Below are 25,026 nucleotides of genomic sequence, written 5' to 3'. Positions count from 1 at the left end.
GGCAGGAAGCATGTCCAGGGTAGGGGTAGCCACACACGGGGAGAGCATCTAAGAGGGCTGCTGGCAGTTTGCCTGTGTCCTTGAATCACCTCTCCTTTCCATCCCCAGTTGAAGGAACAGCGTGAGAAAGAAAGATGGCAGAGGCAGCGGAAGGTCTTGGCTGGCGGCGCCCTGGAGGAGAGTGGCGAGTTCGATGACCTCGTGTCAGCCTTACGCTCTGGAGAAGTTTTTGACAAGGACTTAAGCAAGTTCAAGCGCAACCGGAAGCGACCTGGGAGCCAGGTCCCAGAGGTCACCCGCGAGCGGGCGATAAACAGGCTAAATTATTGACTTGGGGACTGGGGACTCATCACATGGCAACAAGCCTGGAGACAGGGATTAGGGAAGAGGAGTTGAATAGAAAAAGCAATGATTTAAGTGACTTTGGAAAACTGGGTTTGGGAGCCCTGGGCTGGGTCCTGGGGGCCATGTGCGGCTAGACCAGGTGTCTCCCTGCACTGACAGAGGATCTTCTCTCCTCTCCTGCGTATTACCCATTCTCAGCCACATTCTGACCATCCATGTTGTCTATTTCCCTCTGTACCCCCCCAAGGCCATCATTCCATACGACTAGCTTGGGCATCCCTGGCAGGCCCTCCCTGGCTGGGTGACATGGTTCTCTACACCTCATGTTGGCACCGAGCTATTTAAGACCCAGGAGACATTACTGCCTTGACCCCTTGACCCTTAGTACAGTATGTGGTGGTGGAGTGGAACGGAGAGCTGGCAGTAGGGACTCCAGGATCTTATCTGAAGAGACAACTCAGTGGAACATGGATCTGGGATGAGAAATAGGGGGATTATGTGGTCTAGCTAGATAAGCTCTAGTATGTTCCAGAAAAACGGGACCAGAGCCAGCAAGTGAGTTATCTGTCTGTGCCTTTTTCAAACTACATCAAGTCCTGGGGCCTCACTTCTTCCCTGGCCACCTCCATCCCATTTACTAATTTCTGGTCCCCAAAGTCATCTCTGGTTTCCAGAACTCTAGCTCATCATCAGCTTATAGTGTGGTTCTGGTGAGGAGGGGTGTCCAAGAACTGTCATGACCTCACCAGACTCAGGCATAGGCCCCGAAGCAAACCCCAAGGCACCTGACCACTGTCTTGGAGAGAGACCTCAGATCCCCACCACTCCCCTCAGAGTGCCCCATCTACCACTTCCCTCAGCTGACCCTTGCTATGCCATAGTGGCCTGCAGATCACATGGAGCTCCATATACTTGGCTGCAGCTGGCCTTGGAGAATTGTTCCTGAGGACTAGAACTACCCTCCATATTTAATTGTCACTCTGAAGGAGACAATGAGACAGGGGGCTGAGAAGAGCAGGCAGGAGATGCCTGGGAGATGAGGAGGGAGCGATTGCATAAGACGCTCACTCCATGCTCACTCCAGGGTTTGCCCCCTATATTTGTGTTGTTTGATTCCTCAGTCTCTGGCCCTCTGTCCACCCATCTTCAGCTGTTTTGATGGTATTGGTGGTGTGGTCCTACTATATCTCGGCAAATGTTCTAAATAGAGCACTCGAGATCAACCACCATGTAGGTTTGTCAAATGCACCCCTATTCCCTCATCTTGAGACCTATCTTGCCTGATTACCATCCACCAGCTCCTGGCTCTTCTAACTCCCTGGCTGAAGGTCATTGCCAGTGACTGTGGGCTGCTCGATCCTGGTCCAGTAACTGTGAGTCTCCCTACAGGAGATTCCCAGGGGTCGTACAATAATAGTTGTGGTAAGGAGAAATGCAGGGTTAAGCTGGGCATGTGCATTGGTTTGAAAGGGATCTCTGCAAGTGGAGGCCTGGCCAGTATGTTGTAAGAAGCCAGTCTGAGAGCACAGAAGGCTTCTAAGAATAGCTATGGAAGAGAGCTTTAACAATTATCTGCACACCCAAAGGACCTCCGCACCCTGCTCCTAGCAAGCTATGAGAACGTTAAGACTGGTGCTGGACATCTTCATATCCTCTCCCAAACTGGCTGGGATGTCAGCCTGCCATGTGCGTGGCAAGGGACAGGGATGGACTATACTGCCACCCGACAGGCATGGCTGGGCCAAGTCTTCCCAACTGCCATGAAGATGGGACATGTGCCAGGAGAAATAAGGAAGATGAAAGTCGTTGAAGGGACACATTGGCTCTTCTGAAAAGCTGCCTGGCATCTCTCCAGAGCCCAGCCATTTCAACCCAAAGAATTCTGCCTTCTCTATTTATTATTTTCTATAGCCGCCCAATGGCTGTAGTACTGTGTGTCTTTGTAACCAGATTCCAACAGTGCCTTGGACCATGGACCGATGTGGGTGACTCAGCAGGTAGTGACTGGTGCCCAGTGAAGGTGGATAGGCTGGCCCTCAACGCTAAATGATGAAGTCTACTCCCCAGTACCCACCCAACCCTCAGGCTGCCTGTGGGCCAACTGCTCCAGTTAGTTTTATGCACAATGTAAAATTCATAGTCCAGCCAACACATCCCGTCTCAGCAGCAGCAATTCCCCTCCCAAGATGGAAGTTTGTCCAGGGGTTGAAAGGACAGCTCTCCAGATGGTGGATACCGGCACGGGCTCTTCCCATCCACCCTTATTGCCATCAACTGGGGAGCTGCGACCACCTCCCCAGGACATCTGCCAACCTTCATGCCAAGGCTGCTCTCACCAGCTGCTGCAGAAGACAAACAAGGTTTATATGTACAAACTCTAGTGTCCTTTCTACCTGCACCCTTTTATAAGAATATATTGTAATACTAAAAAAAAAAATATTAAATTCATCCCCACCCCTAGGCTGCCCAGAAATTTTTCTTCCTGTGTGGACTCAGGTTGTGGGGTGTGCTGGAGTGGGCAGAGCCAATGGTAGGCTAAAGCAAGCTCTTACCAGTTCCGTGAGTGCCAGCGTACATTTGTACGCTTCGAGTGTTCCAAGCCACTTGAGGTTATGTGGCTGGCTTGAGTTGGGGACTCTGTGTCACGGGAACCTGTTTATCTTTTAAAGAGCCAATGGCTAAACACCCATCACCATACCTTTGTACAGGGGATGCCATCCATCTTAGAGAAGCTGTATGCCAGGCCACTGTTTGGGGTGCATCCACTAGGAGCCTCTATTTCCCAAGCCCGTCTCCAAGCACTCAAGATAGCTACAGCTGAGTCTGGGACACTCACCTGTGAAATTGCCTTAGGATACATTCTGGATTTGCCTCTGGGTCCAGAGACTATATCCTTTGGCCTTTCTAGGCCTTCTCCCCGACACTCACCCTTTAGGGCATGTCTTAGAATGTGGCTAATGGGTGCTCATAAAGTGCTCATGTGGTAAAAATGAGCACTTTGTGCCTTCTTGACAGACAAGAGTCCCCAGTCCTCATCTCCAAAGCTGGCATTGTGGCTTTATTTGTGCGCTGTGAGGGTCAAGGTCACCTTCAACTCCTTTTTCCCTGATACATGCCAGAGTAGAGAGGGGTGGGCAGACCACAGTGAGCAGAACCAGGTGTGGGTAGATGCTGGCACAGGTCCTTAGGGTTGCGGTCCATAAGTGTGCATCCCGTCTGTCAGAGGAGCGGGCTGGAGGTGGGGGAGGCAGTCTGTGATACATTCTTTAGGGAGCTTGTGCTTTTCCTTCCTCAGAGCAGGTTCCTCTGCTTAATGAGCCCTTATTCTCTCCCGGGGGAAAGAGAAGAGAGGACCCTAAATGAGAAGGGCTGCCTAAAGCTGTCTGTCTGAAACAACCTGAGCAATATGACACGTGTGTGTGTGTGTGTGTGTGTGTGTGTGTGTGTGTGTGTGTGTGTGTGTTGGATATCCAATATCAAAACTCTCATTGCCAGAGTCCTGGGAGGTGTCAAGGCTTCACGTGCCTTCTGTTGAGGACATCTCACAGGTTAGTGGTAAAGGGTCAGGGTGATCCTAGGTCTAATTACTAGATTTGGAGGGATTTGACATCATTTCCTCAGCCTGGATTGCATCCCCTTGGGAACCATGACTGTCGAGTATGGCACTCTAAGCCCGATGGAAGTCCCCCCGCTGCCCTCCAGTCTTGCTGATGAGCTTTACCTCTGTCACCACAATGTCCCTGCTGACCGCCTTACACATGTCATACACGGTAAGGGCAGCCATGGCAGCCGAGGTCAGTGCCTCCATCTCTACCCCGGTGGGGCCCCGGGCTCGGCAGGAGGACTGGATCAGCACAGCATGGCGTGTGCTGTCTAGCTCCAGCTGCACCTGCACGTGGCTCAGGGTCACATGGTGGCAGAGGGGGATCAACTGACTAGTTAGCTTGGCTGCCTGGACTCCAGCCAGCTGGGCCACCACCAGAGCATCGCCCTTCTTCAGTTGGTTCTGCTGGACAAGCCTGAAGGCCACGGGTCCAAGAAGTACCACGGCAGAGGCCACAGCCACCCGCTCCGTCTCTGGCTTCCCACCCACATCTACCATAGTTGCCCTCCCTGCGGAATCCACATGAGTTAGCTGATTTGAGGTCGGCCCTGAACCTGAGGGGACATCAGGGGCCTGGGACCCTGTGCTAAGGCACTTTGAGTGAGTGTCAGGGTCTGGGTAGGAGCTGTAGTGTCTCTGAGGGGAGCCAGATCCCAGGCACGGCTGAGACACAGGAAGGGCCATGGGGACACAGTGTCTCTTCCACAAAGTTGCCATCTGGTCAGAGAGACACTGTCTGGCACTTGGATTCCAAACATGGAGGGGATCCCAGGAGAAAGTGCTCCAATTAGCTGGTGGGGAATCTCGAAGCATCAAAAGTACCCCTGAAAAGCAAGAAGGGAAGAGAAGAGACTAAGCCCCCGAAGCATTCCCGTCACCTCTTCTCCTGCCCCTCTCCTGCCCCGCCATGAGTTCTTGTTCACACTGGGAAGAAAGGAAGAACAAAGGCACACACAGAAGGGACGAGGCAGAAGCTGCACAGTTCGGCTTATGCTCCTCAGCAGTGGCAGAGCAAGATCACTTCCGGCTCCTTGTGCTTCTGAACTTTGTCCCAAAGGTTTCCTATGACATACCTAAGGCCTGAAGGATCAAATAGCCTTTGAAAGCCTAGCTTTTCATTTTCCTAGAACTAGCTAAGTCTCCCCCTGGATCACCAAGCACAGGTATTTCCACCTTGATTCTTCTGATGGAAAAGGACCAGCAATCATGTTTTTGACAGGTAGGATACCAAGTACATAGCTCAGCTACTTAAACAACGCCAGTCCTCACAAGGACATCAAGTCAGATGGGTTCCCATATTCAGGAAACCTTGGGGATGCTGCAGACTGTGCCCAAAGAACAGACAGAAAGCTGATGTCCGCACCATGATCAACAGCACACGGGAGTGGATGCTTCCACAATGGCTTCCCACACAGAACCAGTAGGGTCTCTAAGTGGTTCACAGGCTCATGGGGGTCAGAGAGACCCTGACCCAGGCAACCCTTGTCTTATGAAAATCAGGCCAGTCTAGTCACTCACACATTTCAGTTAAGAGAATCCATATGAGGTTAACAGTCTCCCTAATGTCTCCTCTTCTGGCATGCTCTGGGCCTCACCCTTGTCTGTTAGAGGGAAGGCCATCAAGGTGTTCCCATCCCTGGCTGTGAAGATGCATAAGCCTAGACCAAGACCCGGGGCTGGGGAGATAACGGGGAGGAGAGGTGACTAAGATACCTTCCCTACGGGACTGCTTCCTTGTCACCTGTCTTTTCTGCTCTGGTGGCCACTGTGCTGCAGTGGACATTGGGCTATCTCTGGCTCATGGAATGTACTTTGTTCTGGGCCTCTGGGCTACTGGGGTCACTTTGCTCCAAGCTTTAAAGGAAGGACCCATTCCCTTCAGGTTCGCCTAGTGCTTTTTCTGTCCCAACGTTCTAATTCAGAAGGGTGGGTGTGACCTAGGGGGTCAGGCTTCATCTGGGGCCATGTGGCACTGAGCAGGACAGCAGTGGCATTCCTAGATCCTCAGGGACCAACTCAGTTCCCCAGGACAGGACTTTATGAAGTGGTGTCTTCACTTGAAGAATTGTCCTATACTTGAGATGCGCCCTATGCATACAGTCCCTGGAGTTAAGGAACTGGCAAGTTCAAATCCTGCATGTTCAGAGAGCTGACTCAACTTATGCCTGCTTGAGACAACTGAGGAGCCACTCACATGCACAAGCATTCCACGTGGCAGAGAAGGGACACCTGTGTCATGTTGAGAGACTCCAGAGCTAAGGAGATCTCCTTTTGAACTAGGAGCTCCTCTCTTGGGGAAGAGCTAACTCGGTGAGCATCAGGTCTGTAGAAGCCCTTGCCCTGACTTCCAGAGAGGGGTTCTGCCATTCTGTAGTCCAAAGACAAGGGGGTTGCTACAGGCAGGGAATAGCAGACATGGAAAATTTTGGAAAAGATGAAGGGGGAGATTTAAAAAGAAATGAAGGCTATTAAGAGGCAGAGCAGGGATTGCCTCACAGAGGGGGCCCACCCCCACCCCACAGGACCCCCCAAATGACAAGGGTGAGTAGTTACGTACTGATAGGTCACCCACCAATGAGGATCATGGGCCGGTTCTTCATCTGGGCAATATTGAACATGCCTGGGAGAGATGGGTGTGGAGAAAAGCAAGGGAGGAGAGACAAGAGTGAATGCATGGGCGGATGAATGTGCTCCAAAAGTCCTGTGCACAGCCACAGGTGTCCTGTCATAACCCTCATGTACATCGCTGCAAGGCCATCCAGTGTGGAAATGCCCAGGGACCTGGAATCCCTTCCTCTCCCAAAGACAATGCATGAGAATCCAGGGAGCCAGTGGCATCCCTCAGCACGATAAAATAGTCCTGGAAAATTTGGGGTTCCCTGTGCTGCCAATGTATGTCAGCTTCCTCAAATAAGAACCGCCACCATCACGCTCTAAGTTCAACATTCCAATGGAAGTGAACAGGCCAGACCTGCACTTACAGCGGCCAGCCTGAGCCTAGACTTGCTTCATCCTCCTACACCACCCCACCTCCCTCCCACCGACCCGGGCCCTCCCCACCCTTCAACCTCCCTCCCACTGACCCCGCCCACTCCTGTCCAGCCCTTACCTGCGTGCTGCCTCTTCTTCCTACCCACTGCTGCCCCAATGATTCTCAGCAGCTCCTCCTCAGAGGCCCCTGCCCGCAGGTGGTCCCGCAGTGACACCTCAGAATTCCCAAAGAGGCAGACCTGTTGTGGATGAGAACATGCCCATGCCGCCTCATTCAGAGCCTCTGCCTCCATCCACCTTCTGAGCAGCTAGCCCCACCAAGCTGTGCTCACACCTCCCACAGCAGGATCGCACTTGAAGCAGGACCCAGGGCCATGCGGGACAGAAGAGCCTGCACGGAGGGGCCCGAGAGGCTGGACAAGCAAGAGGCAAAATTGTATTCCTTTAAGAGTGTACAGTGCTTGTTGAGAATTTGAAAGATACAAAAGGAGAACATAAGAAGCCAGGGCTGCTGTTATTCTGAGATACCTGATGGGGACCGTAGCACCATGAGAGGGGACCCCAACCAAGAGGAGCTGAGTACCCTGGAGGTGGTACACATATCTTATTTCCCATCAGCCCTTCCTGGTTCCGTTCAGTATGGGCATGAGTACCTTACTGCCCCTGACTTGGCCCATGGTCCCCGCGTGATAGCTCAGCAGCTGAGTACTGTTGGAGACGACAGCTTTGGGGTTTTTGTTTCTGAGACACAGAAACTCATTCTTAAGCTCCGGCTATGTAGTCCAACATGTCCTGAAACTGACGGTGACCCTCTTCCATCTGACTCCCAAGTGCTGGGACTGCAGGTGTGAGCCATCACACCTGGCTGGAGACCACATCCTGTGGTCCCTCAGTCTTGACACAGTCATGGGGATGGGGATGGAAATAGGGATGGGAATATGGTCGCTTGGAAAACCAACAGCCACTCTGCCACAGAACCCTGTGTGTGTCAGCTGTGCACTGAGACACACAGAACGTTTGAAACGGAGAAGCCAGGGCTCTCCGAAGGCTCAGCTTCTCCAGCGATGCTGGGCATCCCCACTTCCTACACCACGGGCCCCAGTTCCTCTCTGCCCTTCACTGACAATACTAGGTTGAGTCCTCCATAGACTTCTCCTGGGGCTTCCTGGACCACCTTCTGCCTGGGAGTTCAGAAGCAAGGAAGAGAAGGCCCTGGCTTTCCTCCCTGTTCTGCCATCTCTGGCAGCAGCTGCTTCTCTCCACAGCAGATGCCCCAGCCCTCTTCCCTCAAGGCTGCAGCCTCACTGGACTCCAATGACATGGCTTCCTCCATCTCCCATGGAGGTGGGGCCAGTTGTTGGCTGCTGGCCATCAGAATCCCTCGATGTCCCTGAACTGTAATTCTCACTCTAAATAAGCTTCCCATTCTTCTTAGACACTTGTCTTACATTTCCCACAGCGAGCTTGATGGAGAGGCCGCCTGCACACCCAGGCATGTCTGGCTCCAGCCCAGGAAGGTCCCCATCTTCACTAACCCAGGGTACAGTTCTTTCTGTATTCAAATGGGCAGCCCCCAAACCTGCAGCTCCAACCACAATCATCAAGAGACCCCAGGCCCAGCAGCCACCCAACACTCCCAAACTCCCTATACATACCACCAAGCTCTTTTTTTTTTTTTTTTTTTTTGGTCTCATGGTTTTTGTTTTGTATATGTGTGTCTATGTTTCCTGTATATGGGTACGTGTGTGTGTGTGTGTGTGTGTGTGTGTGTGTGTGTGTGTGTGTATGTGTGTGTAAGCACATGTATGGAGGACAAAGGTCAACATCATGTATCTTCCTTAATCACCTTGTACCTTGGTTTTTAAGAGAGGGTCTCTCGCTGACCTAGACTTCACTAGCTCAGCTCGACTGATCGGCTTGTAGTTCCAGAGGCTGTTGTCTCCACTTTCTTGGCACTGGGATTGCAAGCATGCAGCCATGCCTGGCTTTCTACATGGGAGTTGGAGGTCCAAACTTGGGTCCCCATGATTGCACAGAGCCATCTCCTCAGCACAACCTCACATCGTCACCCTCACACACCTATGTGTGTCTTCATCATTGCTCAATGGCCTTTTACTGAGTTTAAGTTCAAGTCCCATGAAGATGAGATCATGTCTCCCCCTTGTTCAGAGAGACTTCACTTTGCTCCCTACAGTCAGAAATTGTTCTGAATCACAGCCCTCACCAGTGTGGACCCCCAGATCTGATGTCAAGCAGTGTGAGTCTAGACCTCAGCCTTTTCTCGAGGCTCATCGTCCTCACTGCCAGCACTGACACACATGGGACAAAGGCCACTTTGCTTGTGCCCACCACCTCTTTGAATCTGGCAATAAGTTCATATGGCCTTAAGGAAATGCGCCCTTCCACAGGCCCAGGCCCAGACCCAGAGCATGGCAAGTAGCTGAGTGAGTCCTGGGTGCTGGTTCAGAGGTGAGCCCGTGGCTGGGGGGAAGAGGCTAACCATGATGACACAACGGCTAACCATTGTGCTGGACTCCATCTGCCAGCACTGAGTGCTGGAGATGACTCCTGAGACCAAAGAATGAAGGACTGAAGAAACAAGGAACACACACACACACACACACACCAGATTCATTCCGGTTACTCCCAAGTTTCCCTGCACTGGCTCCTGATCGCCCCCTGTACTCAGAGAGCTCAGGTGGACTGTGAGAGAACTGGGTGGCCAGGAGTCCTTGGGGTGGGTGGGGCAGAGATACTCGCCTTGAGGTTCCCGTCAGCTGTGATGCGCAGCCGGTTGCAGGTCCCACAGAAATGCTCTGACATGGATGTGATAAAGCTGATCTGACCCTGGAAGCCAGGGATCTTAAAGGCCTAGGGGGAGAAGGGCAGTGGGAGGGTGAGGGTGGGCCACCCCTCACTCCCGAGATCCCCTTGGCTGATGTCGGGACCCCACTCCGCAGCTCTCTTCAGTGTGGTGGGTGACTCAGGAGCCCCTGCCTTTGCCTGTCTTGCTCTGAAGAAAAGTCGCTATGGATAAAAGTCTATGTGGATGGGAGGCCTAAAGAAGCCTGCGTGGAGGAGAGGGACAGGAGTTCCCTGCAGAATCCTGGCCTCTGGTGTCTTACCCATCCACATCTAGGCTGCTCTTTTAAAGCAACCAGGGCACTGCTGAACACCTGCTCCAAAGCTACACTCTGAACTCACAGCAGCACCCCACCAACTCTGATGACGACCATCCCCAGCTCCGCCCTCCTGCTCCCCAACCTTGGCAGTGCTGGAGTCCTCCTCCGGCAGCTTCTCCAGCCCTGGCCACCGCTGTCGGATGGTGTCCAGCATCTCCTTGTAGCTAACCATCTTCTTGAAGTTCCACTTGTTGCCTGTATTTAGTTGCAGGTGGCAGGGGAAGCTTTTGAACCAGAGATGAAAGGGACCCTGCCCGAGGATCAAATCACATCCAGACTTGACTCCAGAATGTTCCACACTATCCCTCCCAGCACCCCAGGTATCAGCAGGACCTGGGCCAGCCCTGAGGTCCAGCCATCCCTCCCCTCCCCATAGAACCCCCTGTCACTCACCGTCAAACGGCATGTACTCAATGAAGCGCACGTCCAAGGGAAGGCCCTCTGTCAGAGCCACAAAGTCCAGTAGCTCATCTTCATTCAGGCCTCGCATCACCACACAGTTCACCTGGCCAAGGACAACTGTGAGGTGAGAGCTGTCTGCATCATGCTTGCATGAGGATGAGCTCAGGGGGGCAGGGCACCTGGTTAGGACCCAGCCCTCGCCTCTTGACACCCAGTACTCCCCCTATGGTATTCCATAGGGGGAAAGCCACTGCTTTTCTCTACACCCAACCTGGGAGAAGTGGGAGCTAGGTGTAACTTGGCAAGAAGTAGTGGGAGGTACATGCTCACTGGCCAGGTGTCATGGACCCAAGGTCAGGAAGGAAGGCAGGAGCCAGCAAGAGTGACAGGCCCTCACCTTCACAGGCTTGTAACCCAGCTCGATGGCTTTGTGGATACCTTCCATAACTTTGTGGAAGCCTGTGGAGAGAGAGAAGCAAAGATTCAGGGACCCCCTTCTCCGGGAAATGGCCAGCGCCATATGGAACAAGATTTCTCTCACGAACTAGACAACAAGCATCTCAGGCCTGGATGTAGCTCGCAGACTCTAGGTGGGTGTATGACACGAGCCTTGTTTTCACTAAATTCAAAGCATAGCAATACGATTTTCATTTTTATTAACATTTTTTTTGCATGTATGTAGGCACATTCATATATTTGTGGTGGTGTCTCTCTGCAACACTGTCTCCCTCAATTGGTTGACTTTCTTTCTTCCTTCCTTCCTTTCTTCCTTTCTTTCTCTCTTTCTCTCTTTCATATTATGTATATGGCTGTTTGGCCTGCAATGTTTGTTTGTGTACCACATGTCCCTGGCACTCATGAAGGTCAGAAGAGGGCACTGGCTCCTCCTTGGAATTAGAATTACTTTATTCACTAACTCACCAGACCCAATGTGGGGTTTTATCATGTGGGACAGAAAAATGGCTGCTTTCTCAAGGATACAGTTGTCTAATTGGAGTTCATAGGTCATGTTCTCAATAATTAATGATTACAAATGTCATCTGTAAAACACACTCCTGGTTCCAAGCCCTGGATGTGGCCTGTGGGCCACAGTTAGCTGACCCATGATCTGGCTGTCTGCCCAGTCTACATGGGGAAACTGAGGCCCTGCTGTGGTCTTCACACACCACCTTGTATGATGCAGGCACCTCTCCCACTGGCATGTTCTCAACAGCTGCTCCTTCAGAGGCAGGGAAAGGCCAGAGCATAAACAGGAGGGCTGAGACCCTGATGTCGGCTGTGTCCTGGGGTAGTAGGGCTTGTAGTAAGGAAGGACTCCAGGAGAGGAGAGAATGATGTAGATAGAGATGGGGCAGTCCCTTTCACTTCCCACTTCCCAGACCTCTTGTTCTCTGTTCATAGCTCTCTCAGAGGAAGTGCCCTAGATCCAAGCTCTCTGTGCCCCAGGCCAGCAGAATCTTATCTTCACATTCTCTGTCTTTCATGAGTTATGAACCTTCCTCACTCTGAGCTTTCTCCATCCCCATGGCACTCCAGCAGATACCGAGACATCAGCAAAGGCTGTTCTACATGGTTTTATGTTTTATTCCAGCAGCCTGTAGGGTTCAGACACAGCATGAGAATCTAAGTTTGATCCCCGGGATGTGTTGAAAGTTGGACGTGATGGGCATATTTGTAATCCCAACCCCGTGAGGTGGAGAGGCAAATGAGGCCTCACTGGCCAACCAACCTAGTCTATCCCAGCGTTATCTCAGATTCCAGCAAGAGAGTCTGTCTCAGAAAATTCCTGATGGACAACTCATGAGGAGTAACAGCTGAGGTTGGCCTTTGGCCTCCACCAGCACAGGCACCCGCAAATATGTAAGTACAAACATGTCCCCCCACCAAAAATAAAATATAAATATATAAATTCATAAAAACTGTATTACTTTACTACACTTTGAATTTCGTCAGGGTGGATACTGCAGTCCTCTCTAGAGAAAGGACACAGCCAGAGCTTAGTCAGCTTCAGAAAGGGTAAAAGCAGGAGGCTGCACGGGGCAGGGAAGGAACAAGCAGTGGTATGGCTGGTACTGACACTGCTCAAAAGAAGGGGGTGGACAACCGCCTTTCCTAGCCCCACTCTGACCTTCCAGAGTGATGGACAGCCCACACCCCAACATTCACAGAGTAGAGGACCCATGGTTAAGAGGAGCCAGACTCTGACTTAAGGAGATCAGAGCGACAGGCTGGCTCCACCTGCCATCAGAGGCCCTGAAGCCAGCACAAGGGAGACATATGTGAGAATATTTGAAACAGGGTGAATGGAAAAGAGGCTTATGTCTACATGGCACAGGAGCCCTGCTGCATACTTTGGGCCTGACACCTCGGGGTGATCATTTCTATACCAGCTGGCCCTCCTGTCTCCAGGCAAACGGCTTGGCCTTGGTGTATATTCCTTACTGAGTGCACATCCAGAATCCAGACACCAGGAGGAAGTGACACCCTCCAGAATCTCCCCTTCCTCCCCAGAAACACACAGAGCCCTGTCATATCCTGGGGAGAACCACACCTTGGCCTGCCTGTGATCACCTTTTCTGCGGACGATGAACTCAAACTTGGCAGGAACCAGAGTGTCCAGGCTGATGTTAACAGCATTGAGCCCTGCCTGCTGAAGCGGGGGCAGGAGCCGGGCTAAGTTGATGCCATTGGTGGTGACGCCGATGGTTCTCAGTCCTTCCAGCTGATGAAGTCTGGCTGGAGAGATAAGAGGGTGCATTAGACTGTTTGCCCTGGGAGAAGAACAGGAAGGCAAAGCTCTTACTCCAAACGGACCGAGTGCAGAGAGGCAGTTTGCAGCCTCTTGTAAACCAGGCTGGGCTTGGTAAGGAACGAACGAGAGTGGAAATAAAAACCAGGATAAGAAAGGGGCTGGGGAGACAGCTCAGCTACTCGTTTCTCTTGCAAAAAAGCCAGGTTTGGTTCCCAGCACCCACAGGGCAGCTTACAACCATCTGTAACTGTAGATTTGGGGGTGGTGGTGGTGGTGAAATATTCTTTTGACTCCCCAGGAACCAGGTACACATGTGGCACACATACATATATACAGGCAGAACACTCTATAATAAATAAATAAGAACCAGGATAAAGATAACCAACAGCTGACACACTGGGTGCTTGCCCTGGACTGGGTGCTCGCCCCAGGCTGGGTGCTCTGCTAAGGAGGTTAGCTCAGTAAAGCCATGGAGCAGGGACTGTTCCCCATTTAGTAGACAAGGAAGGAATGAAGCTTCAAGAGATTAAGAAAAGTTCTTAAATTCCCAAGTTAATAAGCACAGTTGAGGGGCTGGAGACAGAAGGCCAGAGGTTGATGACAGGGTCATCCTCAATCACTTTCCACTTGGTTCTTTGAAAGCGGACATCTCTCTGAACCTGGAGGTCCCTGGTTTAGTTGGACTGGCTGGCCAGCAAGTCCCACAGATAGATCCTCCTGTCCCTGCCCGCACTCAGCCCTGCAATAACATGAGCATATACCACCATACTTGTTTTTTTACATGGGTGATGGGGTATGTGAACTCAGGTCCTCATGCTCACACAGTAGGCATTTTACTGACCAAGCTATCTTCTTAGGAATCTTAAAGAACTACGTGCAAAAGAACAGAGGAAAGGAAACAGTGAGGTTGGAAGCATCCTATCTGGTCATTCAGATCCAATGATGTCACGGTGAACTAAGGTCTGATGTTCAATGTCTCTGAAAGGCCTGTTGGTAAAGGATTGGTCCCAGGAGTAGTGCTATCGGGAGGTAATGGAGCCCGATAAGAGGTAAGAGGTAGAACCTAATGAGAGGTCTTAGGCCATGGCCAGGGGAGGGGGAGGTTAAGAAAGGACTAGGGCTCTGAGAATCCTCTCTCTGAATCCTGGCTCAAGACTGACTGAGGTACACACTCCAGCCTTCACCACAGTCAGAATCCATGAAGTCCCCTGACCCTGAGTATCCAAAGAGATCTTTCTCTCTATAAAATCAGTTGCTAAGGGTATTTTATTATAGGAACACAATGTTAGTAATACAGTGTCACATGTTCAGGGTGGCAACTTTCAATCAATGACTAGATTGCAGTCAGATTTTTAAAAATAACTAGAATTATTTTTTTCTATAATAAACAAGTTTTCTTTTACAGTGTAGGTGTCCTAGTTAGGGCTACTGTTGCAGTGACGAAACACTATGACCAAAGGCAGCTTGCAGAGGAAAGGGCTAATTTCACTCACAGTTCCAGATGACAGTTCATCATCAAAGGCAATAAGAGCAGGAACTCAGTCAGGGCAGGAACGGAGGCAGGAGCTGATGCAAAGGGGCTGGGGAGACGGCTCAGCTACTTGTTTCTCTTGCAAAAAAAGTCAGGCTTGGTTCCCAGCACCCACAGGGCAGCTTACAACCATCTGTATCTATAGATCTGGGGGTGGTGGTGGTGGTGAAGTATTCTTTTGACTACTTTGAGGGGCTGGAGACAGAAGGCCAGAGGTTGATGACAGGGTTGTCCTCAATCGCTCTCCACTTGGAAAGGATATTGCTTACTGCTTGCTCTTCATGACTTGTTCAGCCTGCTTTCTTATAGAACCCAGGACTACCAGCCCTGAGATGGCCCCAGCCACAGTGGGCTGGGCCCTCCCTCAATCACTAATAAAAATAATGCCCTACAGACTTGTCTTTAGGTCAATTTTACAGAGGCAATCCCTTGACTGGTGTTACCTCTTCTGGGATGACCATAGCTGTGTCAAGGTGACACAAACAAACAAACAAACAACCCAAAACAAAACCACAAAACAAAAACAAAAACCTGATCAGCATAATGATACTTATAATAGAAAAAATAATAAAAATATTAATGTTATGAAATAAAATTCTAGGATAAAGAGGCTTCACTTATCAAGCCTGCATTGACACCTGGGTGGGGTTAAAGGACAGAAATGGCACAAGTTTCAAAGTCAATGAAAAGAAAGAAGTGATTCTCAGAGTATAGCACATTTCACTTCAAAAACAAACACACTCATTCTTTATAAAACATTACATAGCTATCAACTAGCCTGGATTCTGCAAAGCTCACGTAAACTGGCTGAGCTTAATTACAAAGGCTGCATCTTTAATTTACCCAGAGAAATCCTGAAAATGGTTAACCATAAAGACAATCGTGAGTGATACAGGTAGGCGCAAAAGGAGAAATCAGAGTCAGAAGAAAATCAAGTGGCTCTCCCAAGAAAAAAAGAGGGAGAAATCTGAAAGCAAAGGGCAGTGTAAGCTGGGTGATAGTGCCTGCATTAGAGGATCACAAGTTCAAGATCATCCTAGGTTACATGGGAGTTTGAGGCCAACACGGGCTAGGGAGAGTTTTCTAAAACAAGAAAGTTATATACCACACATACACATATGTACAAAATCATACATACACATATATACATACATATATGTACATTATAATATACATATATGCATGTGTGTGTATATGTGTATATCTTAAAGTGACATTAGATTTCTCAAAAACAATGCTGGCCATAACAAGACAACTGAATGACACTCTTAACATATCTGTACATAGTAAATTGGCAAAGAGATCAGGTAATAACCAGATGATAGAGATCATAAAGAGAAAAATGGTAATGGAAAGAACAAAGAATTAAACAAAAATGGACTTTCTCAGATGTTTCCCCGAGCTTCTAAGAAGTGGTTTTTTTTTTTTGTAAGGGAAATTACACTGAATGCCAACAGAACACACAAGGAAGAGCCTATTCATGTGTAGTGCTCTCTTAAAATTCAAGGAAAACAGATACAAAGGGAACACTAAGAACTTTCAGGGAAAGGATAGGTTACCCCAAAGAAGTAAGAACTGAACAAAGCGGAACCAAGCTCCTCGACATCCGCAGGACAGCAAAACCACAGACAGACGTGGCCCTGTCCTTCTTAAGACTGCAGGAAAGATCCTTAAAATCAAGTGTTGTGCGTCGGGTTTGGACAGACAGCTCAGTGGCTGAGAGCGCACACTGATCTTGTGGAGGACTATCTTTCAGTTCCTAGCTCCCACAGCAGGTGGCTCACAACCCCCCTTAACTCCAGCTCAGGGGATCTGATGCCCTTTTCTGATCTCCTAGGGCACAGCGCTCATGTACACAGGACCCCCATCCCCTATATACAAAATACAAACCAACTTAAAACTAAACAAAAACCAATGACAGCCCATCTTTAGTTTACAGTGTGCACCTTGCACTGTCTGAGGGGAAGAGACACTGGAAGGAACACACAAGGAGGCAGTGGTCAAAGCCTTGCAAGTTATAAGCTGCTGTAGAAGGGAATGCTATGGCCAGAGAGGAGGGAAGGGGCAGAGAAGTGGCTAGCAGGAGCTTGGCCACAGGGCCTTGTGGTGAGGACTCTGACCTCAACGTCATAGCGAGCCGCTGTGATTCGGCATCCAGTAGCTGAGACCTTGGAAGAGGGAAAGCCCTGCCAGCCATCATCATCCCTCGCCAAAACAATAAGTAGCAGCTACCTTAGAGAGTGTTTCGGGGCTCAATGTCTGCATGAGTGACAGCTGTCAGGTAAGCAGGAGTTAGCAGTGGAGTCCTGCCGGATGAGACAGGAGAGAAGAGCAAATGGCATGTGTCCAACTCACCCACGATGTCCACCACATCTGGGCGGATGAGAGGTTCCCCACCAGTGAGGCGTATCTTGTCCACACCTTCCTTCACAAAGAGGCGGGCAAGGGTCAGGATCTCCTCTGTGGTCAGTAGGTCAGCTTTGGGGGTCAGGGACACACCCTCCTCCGGCATGCAATACCGGCCTGAGAAAAGAAAGGGGACGAAGAGGTAGGAGAAAGGTGCGGCAGGCAGGTGCAGGTGTCCTGCTCCTCAGCAGACCAACACAAGTCCTGAACCCTGTCTGAATGGTACAAAGTCACTCGGCATTTCTCATCTCCCTGTAACCTGGCCTTATGTCCCTCCATCAGGGAGCTGGGGGTTTGGGTTAAAGAAGGTAAATTAGGCCAAAGTAGAGCCTCTCAGAGAAGGGAATGCCTGAGACACCGGCTGCTTCAGTCTGAGGGCACCCAGGCAGACCAACCTAGAGCGCCCAGGGCCTTGGCTTGTGTCTGACAGCACAGTCCATTCTCAGCTAGTGTAGCTGTGGCAAAGTTGCCTCTTCTGTGGAAGCAGAAAGAAAATGATCTGTCTTGCTGAACGCCACTGTCCTGTTGCTACAGCGTCCCCAGGTCCATCCTATGTAGAATTTGCATCAGGTTGAAAACCTAGGGGCTCTTTGTCAAGATGAACGTGCAGATTGGGATAAAGGGGAGCCACAGAGTTGGGGGTAGTGGCACCATTTCCTCCCATCACTCTCTGCCTTTATCAAGACTCAGGCTGGATCTGCTAGACTCAAGGGCATGCCCACCCCTGTCGATGGGCTATCTGTGGCCCCAGACAGCTATCTGCACAGCCCAACACAAAATCACGAAGAAAACGGTAAGGCATTTTGCAATTCTGTGTGTGCTCATGTGCAGATGTAAAGGTCAAAGGTCAAGCTGGGGTCCCTCCCTCAGTCACTCTCCATCTTATTTTTGCAGGCAAGGCCTTACTTTCTAAGTATTTGCAGACTCAGCTAGGACAGTCAGCCAATGAAGGGGCCTACCTACCTGCCTTCCCAGCACTATGATTACAAGAGAGCACCCCCATGCCCTGCCTTTCAAAAAAACAAAAACATGGATTCTGAAAAATGAAATCAGGGTCTCATACTTGCATGGCAAGCTCTACCAAATGAGCCACCTCCTGACCCCCTGCAATTGTGTATGTGTGTGACTTTGTTTCTTTGGACCTCAGCTACCAGGTCCTCGGTGTGAATTTTGAAGACATCAACATCCTGTAACAATATCAGAATAACAGAAGACTGGAAATGCGTATTTGAGTCACAATGTCAAAGAAGCACACAGAACACACACCTGGACTCTCAGGACTGAAGAGATGGTGAGAACCGAAAAGCACATGTGTGGTACATTTTGTTTGGGTAAACACTTAGCAAATACACATGCGTTTATTTACTCAATACTTATGAAAGATAGTGGGAGGGCAGGAGGGGGTCAGAAAAGGAGGGAGCAGGAGAGGATAACATGGGAGGGAGTGGGGCTGAAAGGAGGAAGAGCCACACTGCACATCTCCACTAGTGGATGTACCCAGAGAACATCCCTGGGATCACACAGTGAGTTGTGTGTGTCGGCGTGGCTGGTGCTGGTCCAACACACAGGACATGGGGTACCTCATGGTCATGGACAATGCCCATACCCTCTCCCCACCCGGACACCCACACCCTTGCTGGGTCCTGGACTTGGGAAAGAGTCTTGAAGAGGGAGAACAACCCCAGATCTACTCTTTACCCTAAACCTGACCACAACTATGTACAAATCTAATCTCAAGGAGACCCAAGCTTCCATAATCTGAAAGCTATCTTCAGCCCTGTGTAGCCACTACAGGCTGACCAGCCTGCCAGTGAGGTGAGGTGAGTGGGAAGGAGGGAACAGCTGACTTGGTGTGACTGCAGATGTCACTTCGGCAGAGGGACAGCGGCCCAGAAAGGCCCAGGAGAAGACTCACATCGGAGGTTGCACTTCTCTGTGAGAGAGATCCTCAGGTAACTGTGCTGCCGGCCAAAGCTGTCCGTGAGGAAGGCAGAGAAGGGAGCTGCATGCTCCTGGAGGAACTGGAGCCTCATGGACAGCCCCTGCAAGGACAGGGACATGGAGCATGAGCCCTTCCTATTGACTCTGGAGATTGGCAAAATGGCCCAGGTGTGGCGAGTTGAGGTAGCCCAGAGATGAGCTGCCTCTCCCTTACTTCACAGCTCCTCCAGCCCTTCCAGTTATCCACAGTACTGTTCCTCTCTCTGACTGAAGGACAGTTCTACCCACCAAGACTACAGAGAACTTCCCTACAGGATTTAGCCCAAGCCAGGTGTATTCAAGCTGGAGGTACAAGTGCGTGAGAATTCTAGATTTTTCTTTATGTATTCCCTATGCAGTGCCAAAAGGAAGGATTAGTCAGCCATTGTGTGGCCTAGGGAAGACTGGTGTAGACTTCAAGAGCTGAGCCTACCTAGGAGACAGGTTTGAGGCAGAATGGCACCTTCTTGTCCATCAACAGCTATAGGGAATTCAGCCATGAGTGAGTCACTCCAGGTTCCAGTTCTTCATGGCCAAGAGGTGCTCCTCTCTCTAATTTAACATGTAGTTGTGCAAAGATAGGGAGGAGCCAAAATAAATCCAGGAATTGGGAGTGAGAGGACCAAGAAACATGACTTAGCAGAAACCGGAGAACAAGCCTAGCTAAGGAGTAATTTAGGAGCTGGCCCAACCCTCCAACACACACCCTTCCCTCCCAGCTGGCCGAGCACATTCACCATGGATACAGGAAGCCCCACCCCTGACTCTTTTCCCCTCCCTCATCTCATGACCTACTTGCACCCCACCCCACTTCCTACAGTCTCTTGGAGGTGGGGAAACCCCATCCCATCCCATCCAAGGATGGGGACCACAGTATATTAGACCACTGTGTAACATACAGGCCTGCCCAGAATCACTTCCAGGCTGGTCTCTGCCAAATGGCTTAACCCTGTAGCAGGTTCTCAATACTGGCATGAGATTTCCCACAGAGCTTCCCAGACAGCTGGGGAGTCCTGCCAGCTCGAGTGACTTCTGAGTGCCTGAACTCTGTAGTGCAAAGCCAGGGCGGAGGAGAACGGTCCTGGTGGGGTGCAGACTTTGAAGTAGGCAAACCTGAATTACAGATCTGGTTCTAGCTATGGACCAAGCACCTGGATCCTTTTACGTTCCAGGCATGCCCCTGCCTTTGGATGTTGCAACAGGATGTTGTCATCTACAAAGTTTATTTGCCCCAGAACTGTTGTGCAAACAAAACAACAACAAGCCCAAACAAACAAAACCCACCCACCTACACACCCACCCATCATTTTTAAGTTATGACTTTGTGTTGGGCCTAATTCAAAGCTATCTTCGGGTACAGATGGCTTGTAGGTAGTGACCGAAGGATGAGGACACTCTAGAGAGACATTGTGTTCCTTATGGTCTACCTGGACATCTGAAAAGAGGTACCCCTAGGGAACTGGAATTTTCCCCACAAGTCTCAAGCTGAGAGAAGCAAAAGATGGTCATACTGAGTAAAACTACATTTTTCTGCTTTTCACTATTAATTTGACTCATTTGGCTTCTTGCAAATGGTGGCCAAGCCTAGCTCCAGCTGGGCATGGCTCTGACATGACATGCCTGCTTAGCTTGCTCTTCCGCAAAGTGGAAACAAGCTCATCTAATTCAACTGAAGGTCCCTTACAACAGTATCAGAAAGTGATTACCATCTGTGCTGGTTAACATCAAGTTGCCTGAATCTAGGACTGCCTAGGAGACAAGCCCCTCTAGGCACACAAGAGATTATCTATATTAGATTAATTGAGGTGGGAATTAAAATGCCTGCTTTACAAGTATAACGATCTGAGTTCAATAACCAGAACCCATGTTTAAAGAGCTAGGGAGAGAGGAACAGGCAGATCCCTGGTGCTCACTGGCCAGCCAGCCTAGCCTAACTGGCAAGCCCTGGTTACCCAGAAAAGACCTTGTCTCAAAAGCAAAGAGGATGGCACCTGAGGAGTGACACCTGAGACTGTCTTCTGGCTTTCAAAAACATGGGCACATGTACCTGAACATATACACCACATGCACACACCTCAACTATTTAATAAGCGCTGCCCGAGCTTGTTCAACGGCCTCCTTCCCAGTTCCCTGAGAGTGAGGGTCTTTGCATCTCGGATTCCTGACCAGCACAGTCCACTCCTGAGATGTGGATTTCAGGGAGCTGAGTAGGTTGAAAGCAAAAAAGGAAAGACCCTCCCAGTACCATCCTCACTGCTCCCTCCAGCACCATCCTCCCTGCTTCCTCCAGCACTGTCCTCCCTGCTCCCTCCAGCACCATCCTCCCTGCTCCCTCCAGCTCTGTCCTCCCTGCTTCCTCCATCACCGTTCTCCTTGCTCCCCCAGTACCATCCTCCCTGCTCCCTCCAGCACTGTCGTCCCTGCTCCCCCCAGTACCATCCTCCCTGCTCCCTCCAGCACCATCCTCCCTGCTCCCTCCAGCACCATCCTCCCTGCTCCCTCCAGCTCTGCCCTCCCTGCTCCCTCCAGCACTGTCGTCCCTGCTCCCTCCAGCACCTTCCTCCCTGCTCCCCCCAGTACCATCCTCCCTGCTCCCCCCAGTAGTGTCCTCCCTGCTCCCTCCAGCACCTTCCTCCCTGCTCCCTCCAGCTGTCTTCCCTGCTCCCCCCAGTACCATCCTCTCTGCTACCCCCCAGTACTGTCCTCCCTGCTCCCTCCAGCTCCGTCCTCCCTGTTCCCTCCATCACTGTCCTCCCTGCTTCCTCCATCACCGTCCTCCCTGCTACCCAAGCACTGTCCTCCACACTCCTTCCAGAACCACTCCCGTGATTTCTCCTGCACCACTTCCCTGTCTTCCACACCCACTTGCCAGCTTTTGCTCTTTTCTAGAACTCTGCACATCTAGGTGACTTTGTCTTTGCCAGAGCCATCTAGAGTCCTTTAACACCACCACAGGCGCGGGGCTTAGGCCTCAGTCCGGAACTCTTCTCTGCCTCCAGAAAGTCAGAGTAGAGTTCCAGAGAGAGGGAAAGAGTTTACCTGGATTGAACTAAATCTGTTCAGGAAGCTGTCTGTCCTTCCTCTCCATTTCCCTCGGCGCCTGTGGAAGCTGTCCACCCGTCCTTAGACTGCCCCAAGGCCCCCTCTCCACTCTGCATGTACAGCCAGCTCCCACCTAAGATCCACTTCTCTTTCACGCCCACACCGTGACATGCAGGGCGCCCAGTAAGCATTCACCATGGCTCTCTACCTCACACTACCAGAGCCCTATGAAGGGCAGGCAGAAGGTCCCCGTGGGAAAGGAAGGCAGGGTGAGGGTCCCAGATGTTCACACCTCTGCTCCTGCCCACTGACAGTTCCATAAAGGAGCTGAAAACATAATTTCACCTCACCCCTAAGATGCTCTTACAGATCCGAATGCCCTTTGCTCCTGTACAAGGTGAGCCTGTCTATGCCTCTGGATTCATAGACAGAGAGTAAGGTAAGTGAGTGCACAGATTAGAAGCCAGGTAAAGTTAGAGGCCAACAAAAGATACGATCACAGGTCTCCTTATGTCTTGCTCCGTCTACTGCTCCGCCTAACTCATTAGGTGTGCTTCAAGCAGCCAAAAGCCACGTGCTGGCTTGGCTGGCTGCACGCACTGAGGGGAACACCAGTGAAAATACTTAGAAAGGCTGAGGGAGCCCTAGCATCCAGGAACTGTCAACTGGTGGGAGACGATCCCAAGTGAGATACTCAGAGTGCAGTGGCTGAGGCACCGTTGACAGAATGATTGCTTGCCCTTGCAGGAGGGGCCCAAAAGGACCTAGTATAGCACACGAGGGTAGGAGCTGGCACAAGTGTGGTTTAAGGTCCTGCCTTACTGTGCCCCAAGAGAAGATATACTGGGATCGTGTGAGGACGAGGGGCCATCAGCTAGTCACACTGCACAGACCCCCTCACCAAAAGCACAAAATCAATTATGGTGAAGAAGAAGTTTCTTTTTGCTAGTATTGTTTTTTTGTTTTTTTTTTAAGAGCTCTCACAGTGACCTCAGCTATCCTAGCTTTTTTCACTCAAGTACAAAGTTCAAGGGTTTTGAGAGCCCTGTAACAACAAGCCTACTTTATCTAAGGCTCCCAGGGAGGCAGGTCTGAGGAAGTGAACACTCTGACAAAAGCTTGCCTATGTCTTGAGCAAGATGGGAGAGGCAAATATTGTGAAACTCAGAGTTCTAGGATTTCGAGCTCAGTCCTGAAAGCCAGAAGCGGATGGATTGAAACGAAATGGGACAGTTTCGCGTGTTTCTCTAACCACGTCGTAGATAAAACAACAAACTTAAAACCTACTGTAACTGCAAACACTCGGAGAAGTGCAATAGAGGACTCTGAAAACAAGCAGGAACTCCTTAATCCGGAGCTTGGTCTTGCTCTGTTCCTTATCAAATAAGGCCAACCCCTCCCAAGAGAAACAAGAAAGGTCATGGAGCCCTGCCACTACAAAGTGGCATGGCACCTGGCTAACAATATTTTCAGTGCTTGTCAAAGAAGCAGGTGTCCCGGGGACACCTGACTGCACTGGCACTCGCCACCTGCCACCCGGGAGGTGAGGAATAATGTTTAATAGGTTGTGTGGATGCGAGGGCTAAAACAGCTTACTGGAATTTAACTCTCACTCCTTAGTAGCCCCTCTTTTCCTGCTGTAGAACAGCTACCTGTTGGAACCCCGGGAAGGGGAGTGCAGGGGAAACCGAGGAGTCCCTCCCGTTGGGTAGAAGTGAACTCAAGCAACCCATCAGTGAGTGCCCAGGGCCTTCCCCAGAAGAAGCCTACAAGACATTCTGCACATTGTGGTGGCAAGCTTGGATCGCCCTCCAGGTGGGTGTGTGCAGGCGGGAGGGGTGGGCTTACCTCCCTGGTAGGTCTCGAGGGCTCCCCGGGTTGGGGCTGCGTCACCGGAGCCCCCGAGCTGCAACCCCGGGCATTGGATCTCAGGAGCCGTCGCAGTAGCCGGGACGCAAGTCGCACCGCCATGAAGTCAGCAAAGGAAGTAACAGGCTTGCAGTGGGCCTCCGGAGCACTCTAGCCCGGGACCTAGCACGGGGTCATTTCGGAGGGGAGGAGCAGAGGCGGCGCCCAAGCAGCCAATCAGCGAGGTTGCTTCTCCGCATGGCCCTCTGGAAGTTGTAGTTCACACGTTCCACCTCCTTCCAGGACGGAAGGGTGTTCCTGTGCAGAAGTGCCAAGTCTGGGAAGGCTAAGCTCTTTTCCTTCAGCTTTGCTTGGCCTTGGATTTAAGCTCTCTTTAGATGCAGAATGTAAAGTGGTGGCATAAAAACTTCTAGGCAAGTTATACTTATTTTTTTCTTTTCATTACGAATGAGTGTTGAGACCCTTACACAATGTCTCAAAGGTGTAGCCCTCGCTGCCCTAGAACTCACTTTGTAGACCTGGATGGCTTCAAATTTACAGATAGCTTTCTTCATCTGCTTCCAGAGTGCTGGGATTACAGACGTTCAACTCTGACCCAACCGGAAACAATTTTTTAAAATTATTTTTTAATATGTGCGAGTTTCGTGGCGTAGTCGGTGCTCATAGACACCAGGAGGGGATGTCGGATCCATTGGAACCTGAGTTACAGATGGTTGTAGGATGCCATACGGGTGTTGGTCCTTTGGAAGAGCAGCCAGGTCTCTTAACCACCGAGTCATCTTTCTAGCCCCTTATTTGTTAAATTAGCATACAAAATAGCAGGCTACTTTATGACATTCTTTTTTTTTTCTGTAAAAGCACTTATACCAAATATTTTTATTAAGAAAAAAAAAAGAAAGGCAGGAAGAAAAAAAGAAAGAGA

At 50.6% G+C, this 25,026-nt stretch overlaps 2 protein-coding genes across 8 annotated transcripts in view; one reads left to right on the top strand and one right to left on the bottom strand.

Annotated features, from left to right (window-relative positions):
* Nucleotides 1–2,805, top strand: part of Daam2 (dishevelled associated activator of morphogenesis 2) — a 116,749-nt gene extending 113,944 nt beyond the window's left edge. For all 5 annotated transcript variants that reach the window (XM_031346512.1, XM_031346513.1, XM_031346510.1 and 2 more), the window contains one exon: nucleotides 109–2,805. In XM_031346512.1, coding sequence (XP_031202372.1) covers nucleotides 109–330 — 222 coding nt within the window. In that variant the 3' untranslated portion in view covers nucleotides 331–2,805. The remainder of the gene's footprint in view (nucleotides 1–108) is intronic.
* A 577-nt stretch (nucleotides 2,806–3,382) lies between these two features.
* Mocs1 (molybdenum cofactor synthesis 1) lies at nucleotides 3,383–24,284 on the bottom strand. Of its 3 annotated transcripts, none has more exons than XM_031347936.1 (11): nucleotides 24,084–24,284; nucleotides 19,129–19,255; nucleotides 17,163–17,330; nucleotides 13,096–13,260; nucleotides 10,922–10,983; nucleotides 10,516–10,627; nucleotides 10,205–10,317; nucleotides 9,701–9,811; nucleotides 7,059–7,179; nucleotides 6,507–6,569; nucleotides 3,383–4,773 (listed from the first exon to the last, which is right to left on the bottom strand). In XM_031347936.1, the coding sequence occupies exons 1-10, from the start codon at nucleotides 24,204–24,206 to the stop codon at nucleotides 6,514–6,516; spliced, it is 1,158 nt and encodes a 385-aa protein (XP_031203796.1). In that variant the 5' UTR covers nucleotides 24,207–24,284; the 3' UTR covers nucleotides 3,383–4,773; nucleotides 6,507–6,513. The 3 variants fall into 3 exon arrangements, with proteins under 3 accessions (XP_031203796.1, XP_031203794.1, XP_031203795.1); XM_031347934.1 differs by having other exon boundaries at nucleotides 6,522–6,569; XM_031347935.1 differs by lacking the exon at nucleotides 19,129–19,255 and having other exon boundaries at nucleotides 6,522–6,569; nucleotides 24,084–24,183.
* Between the last annotated feature and the right edge of the window lie 742 nt (nucleotides 24,285–25,026).

This window comes from Mastomys coucha, unplaced genomic scaffold (genome assembly GCF_008632895.1).
Source record: "Mastomys coucha isolate ucsf_1 unplaced genomic scaffold, UCSF_Mcou_1 pScaffold3, whole genome shotgun sequence".
NCBI classification, from domain to species: Eukaryota; Metazoa; Chordata; class Mammalia; order Rodentia; family Muridae; genus Mastomys; species Mastomys coucha.
This window is presented reverse-complemented; position numbering and strand designations above follow the sequence as displayed.

Excerpts from the sequence above, each read along its gene's own strand:
- Mocs1 (XM_031347934.1), bottom strand. The coding sequence starts at position 24,206 with ATGGCGGTGCGACTTGCGTCCCGGCTACTGCGACGGCTCCTGAGATCC. Across the intron at positions 13,261-17,162 it reads AGATGTGGTGGACATCGTGG|CCAGACTTCATCAGCTGGAA; the intron begins GTGAGTTGGACA and ends TTATCTCTCCAG. Across the intron at positions 9,812-10,204 it reads AGGACTCCAGCACTGCCAAG|GCCTTTAAGATCCCTGGCTT; the intron begins GTTGGGGAGCAG and ends TTCTCCCCCTAG.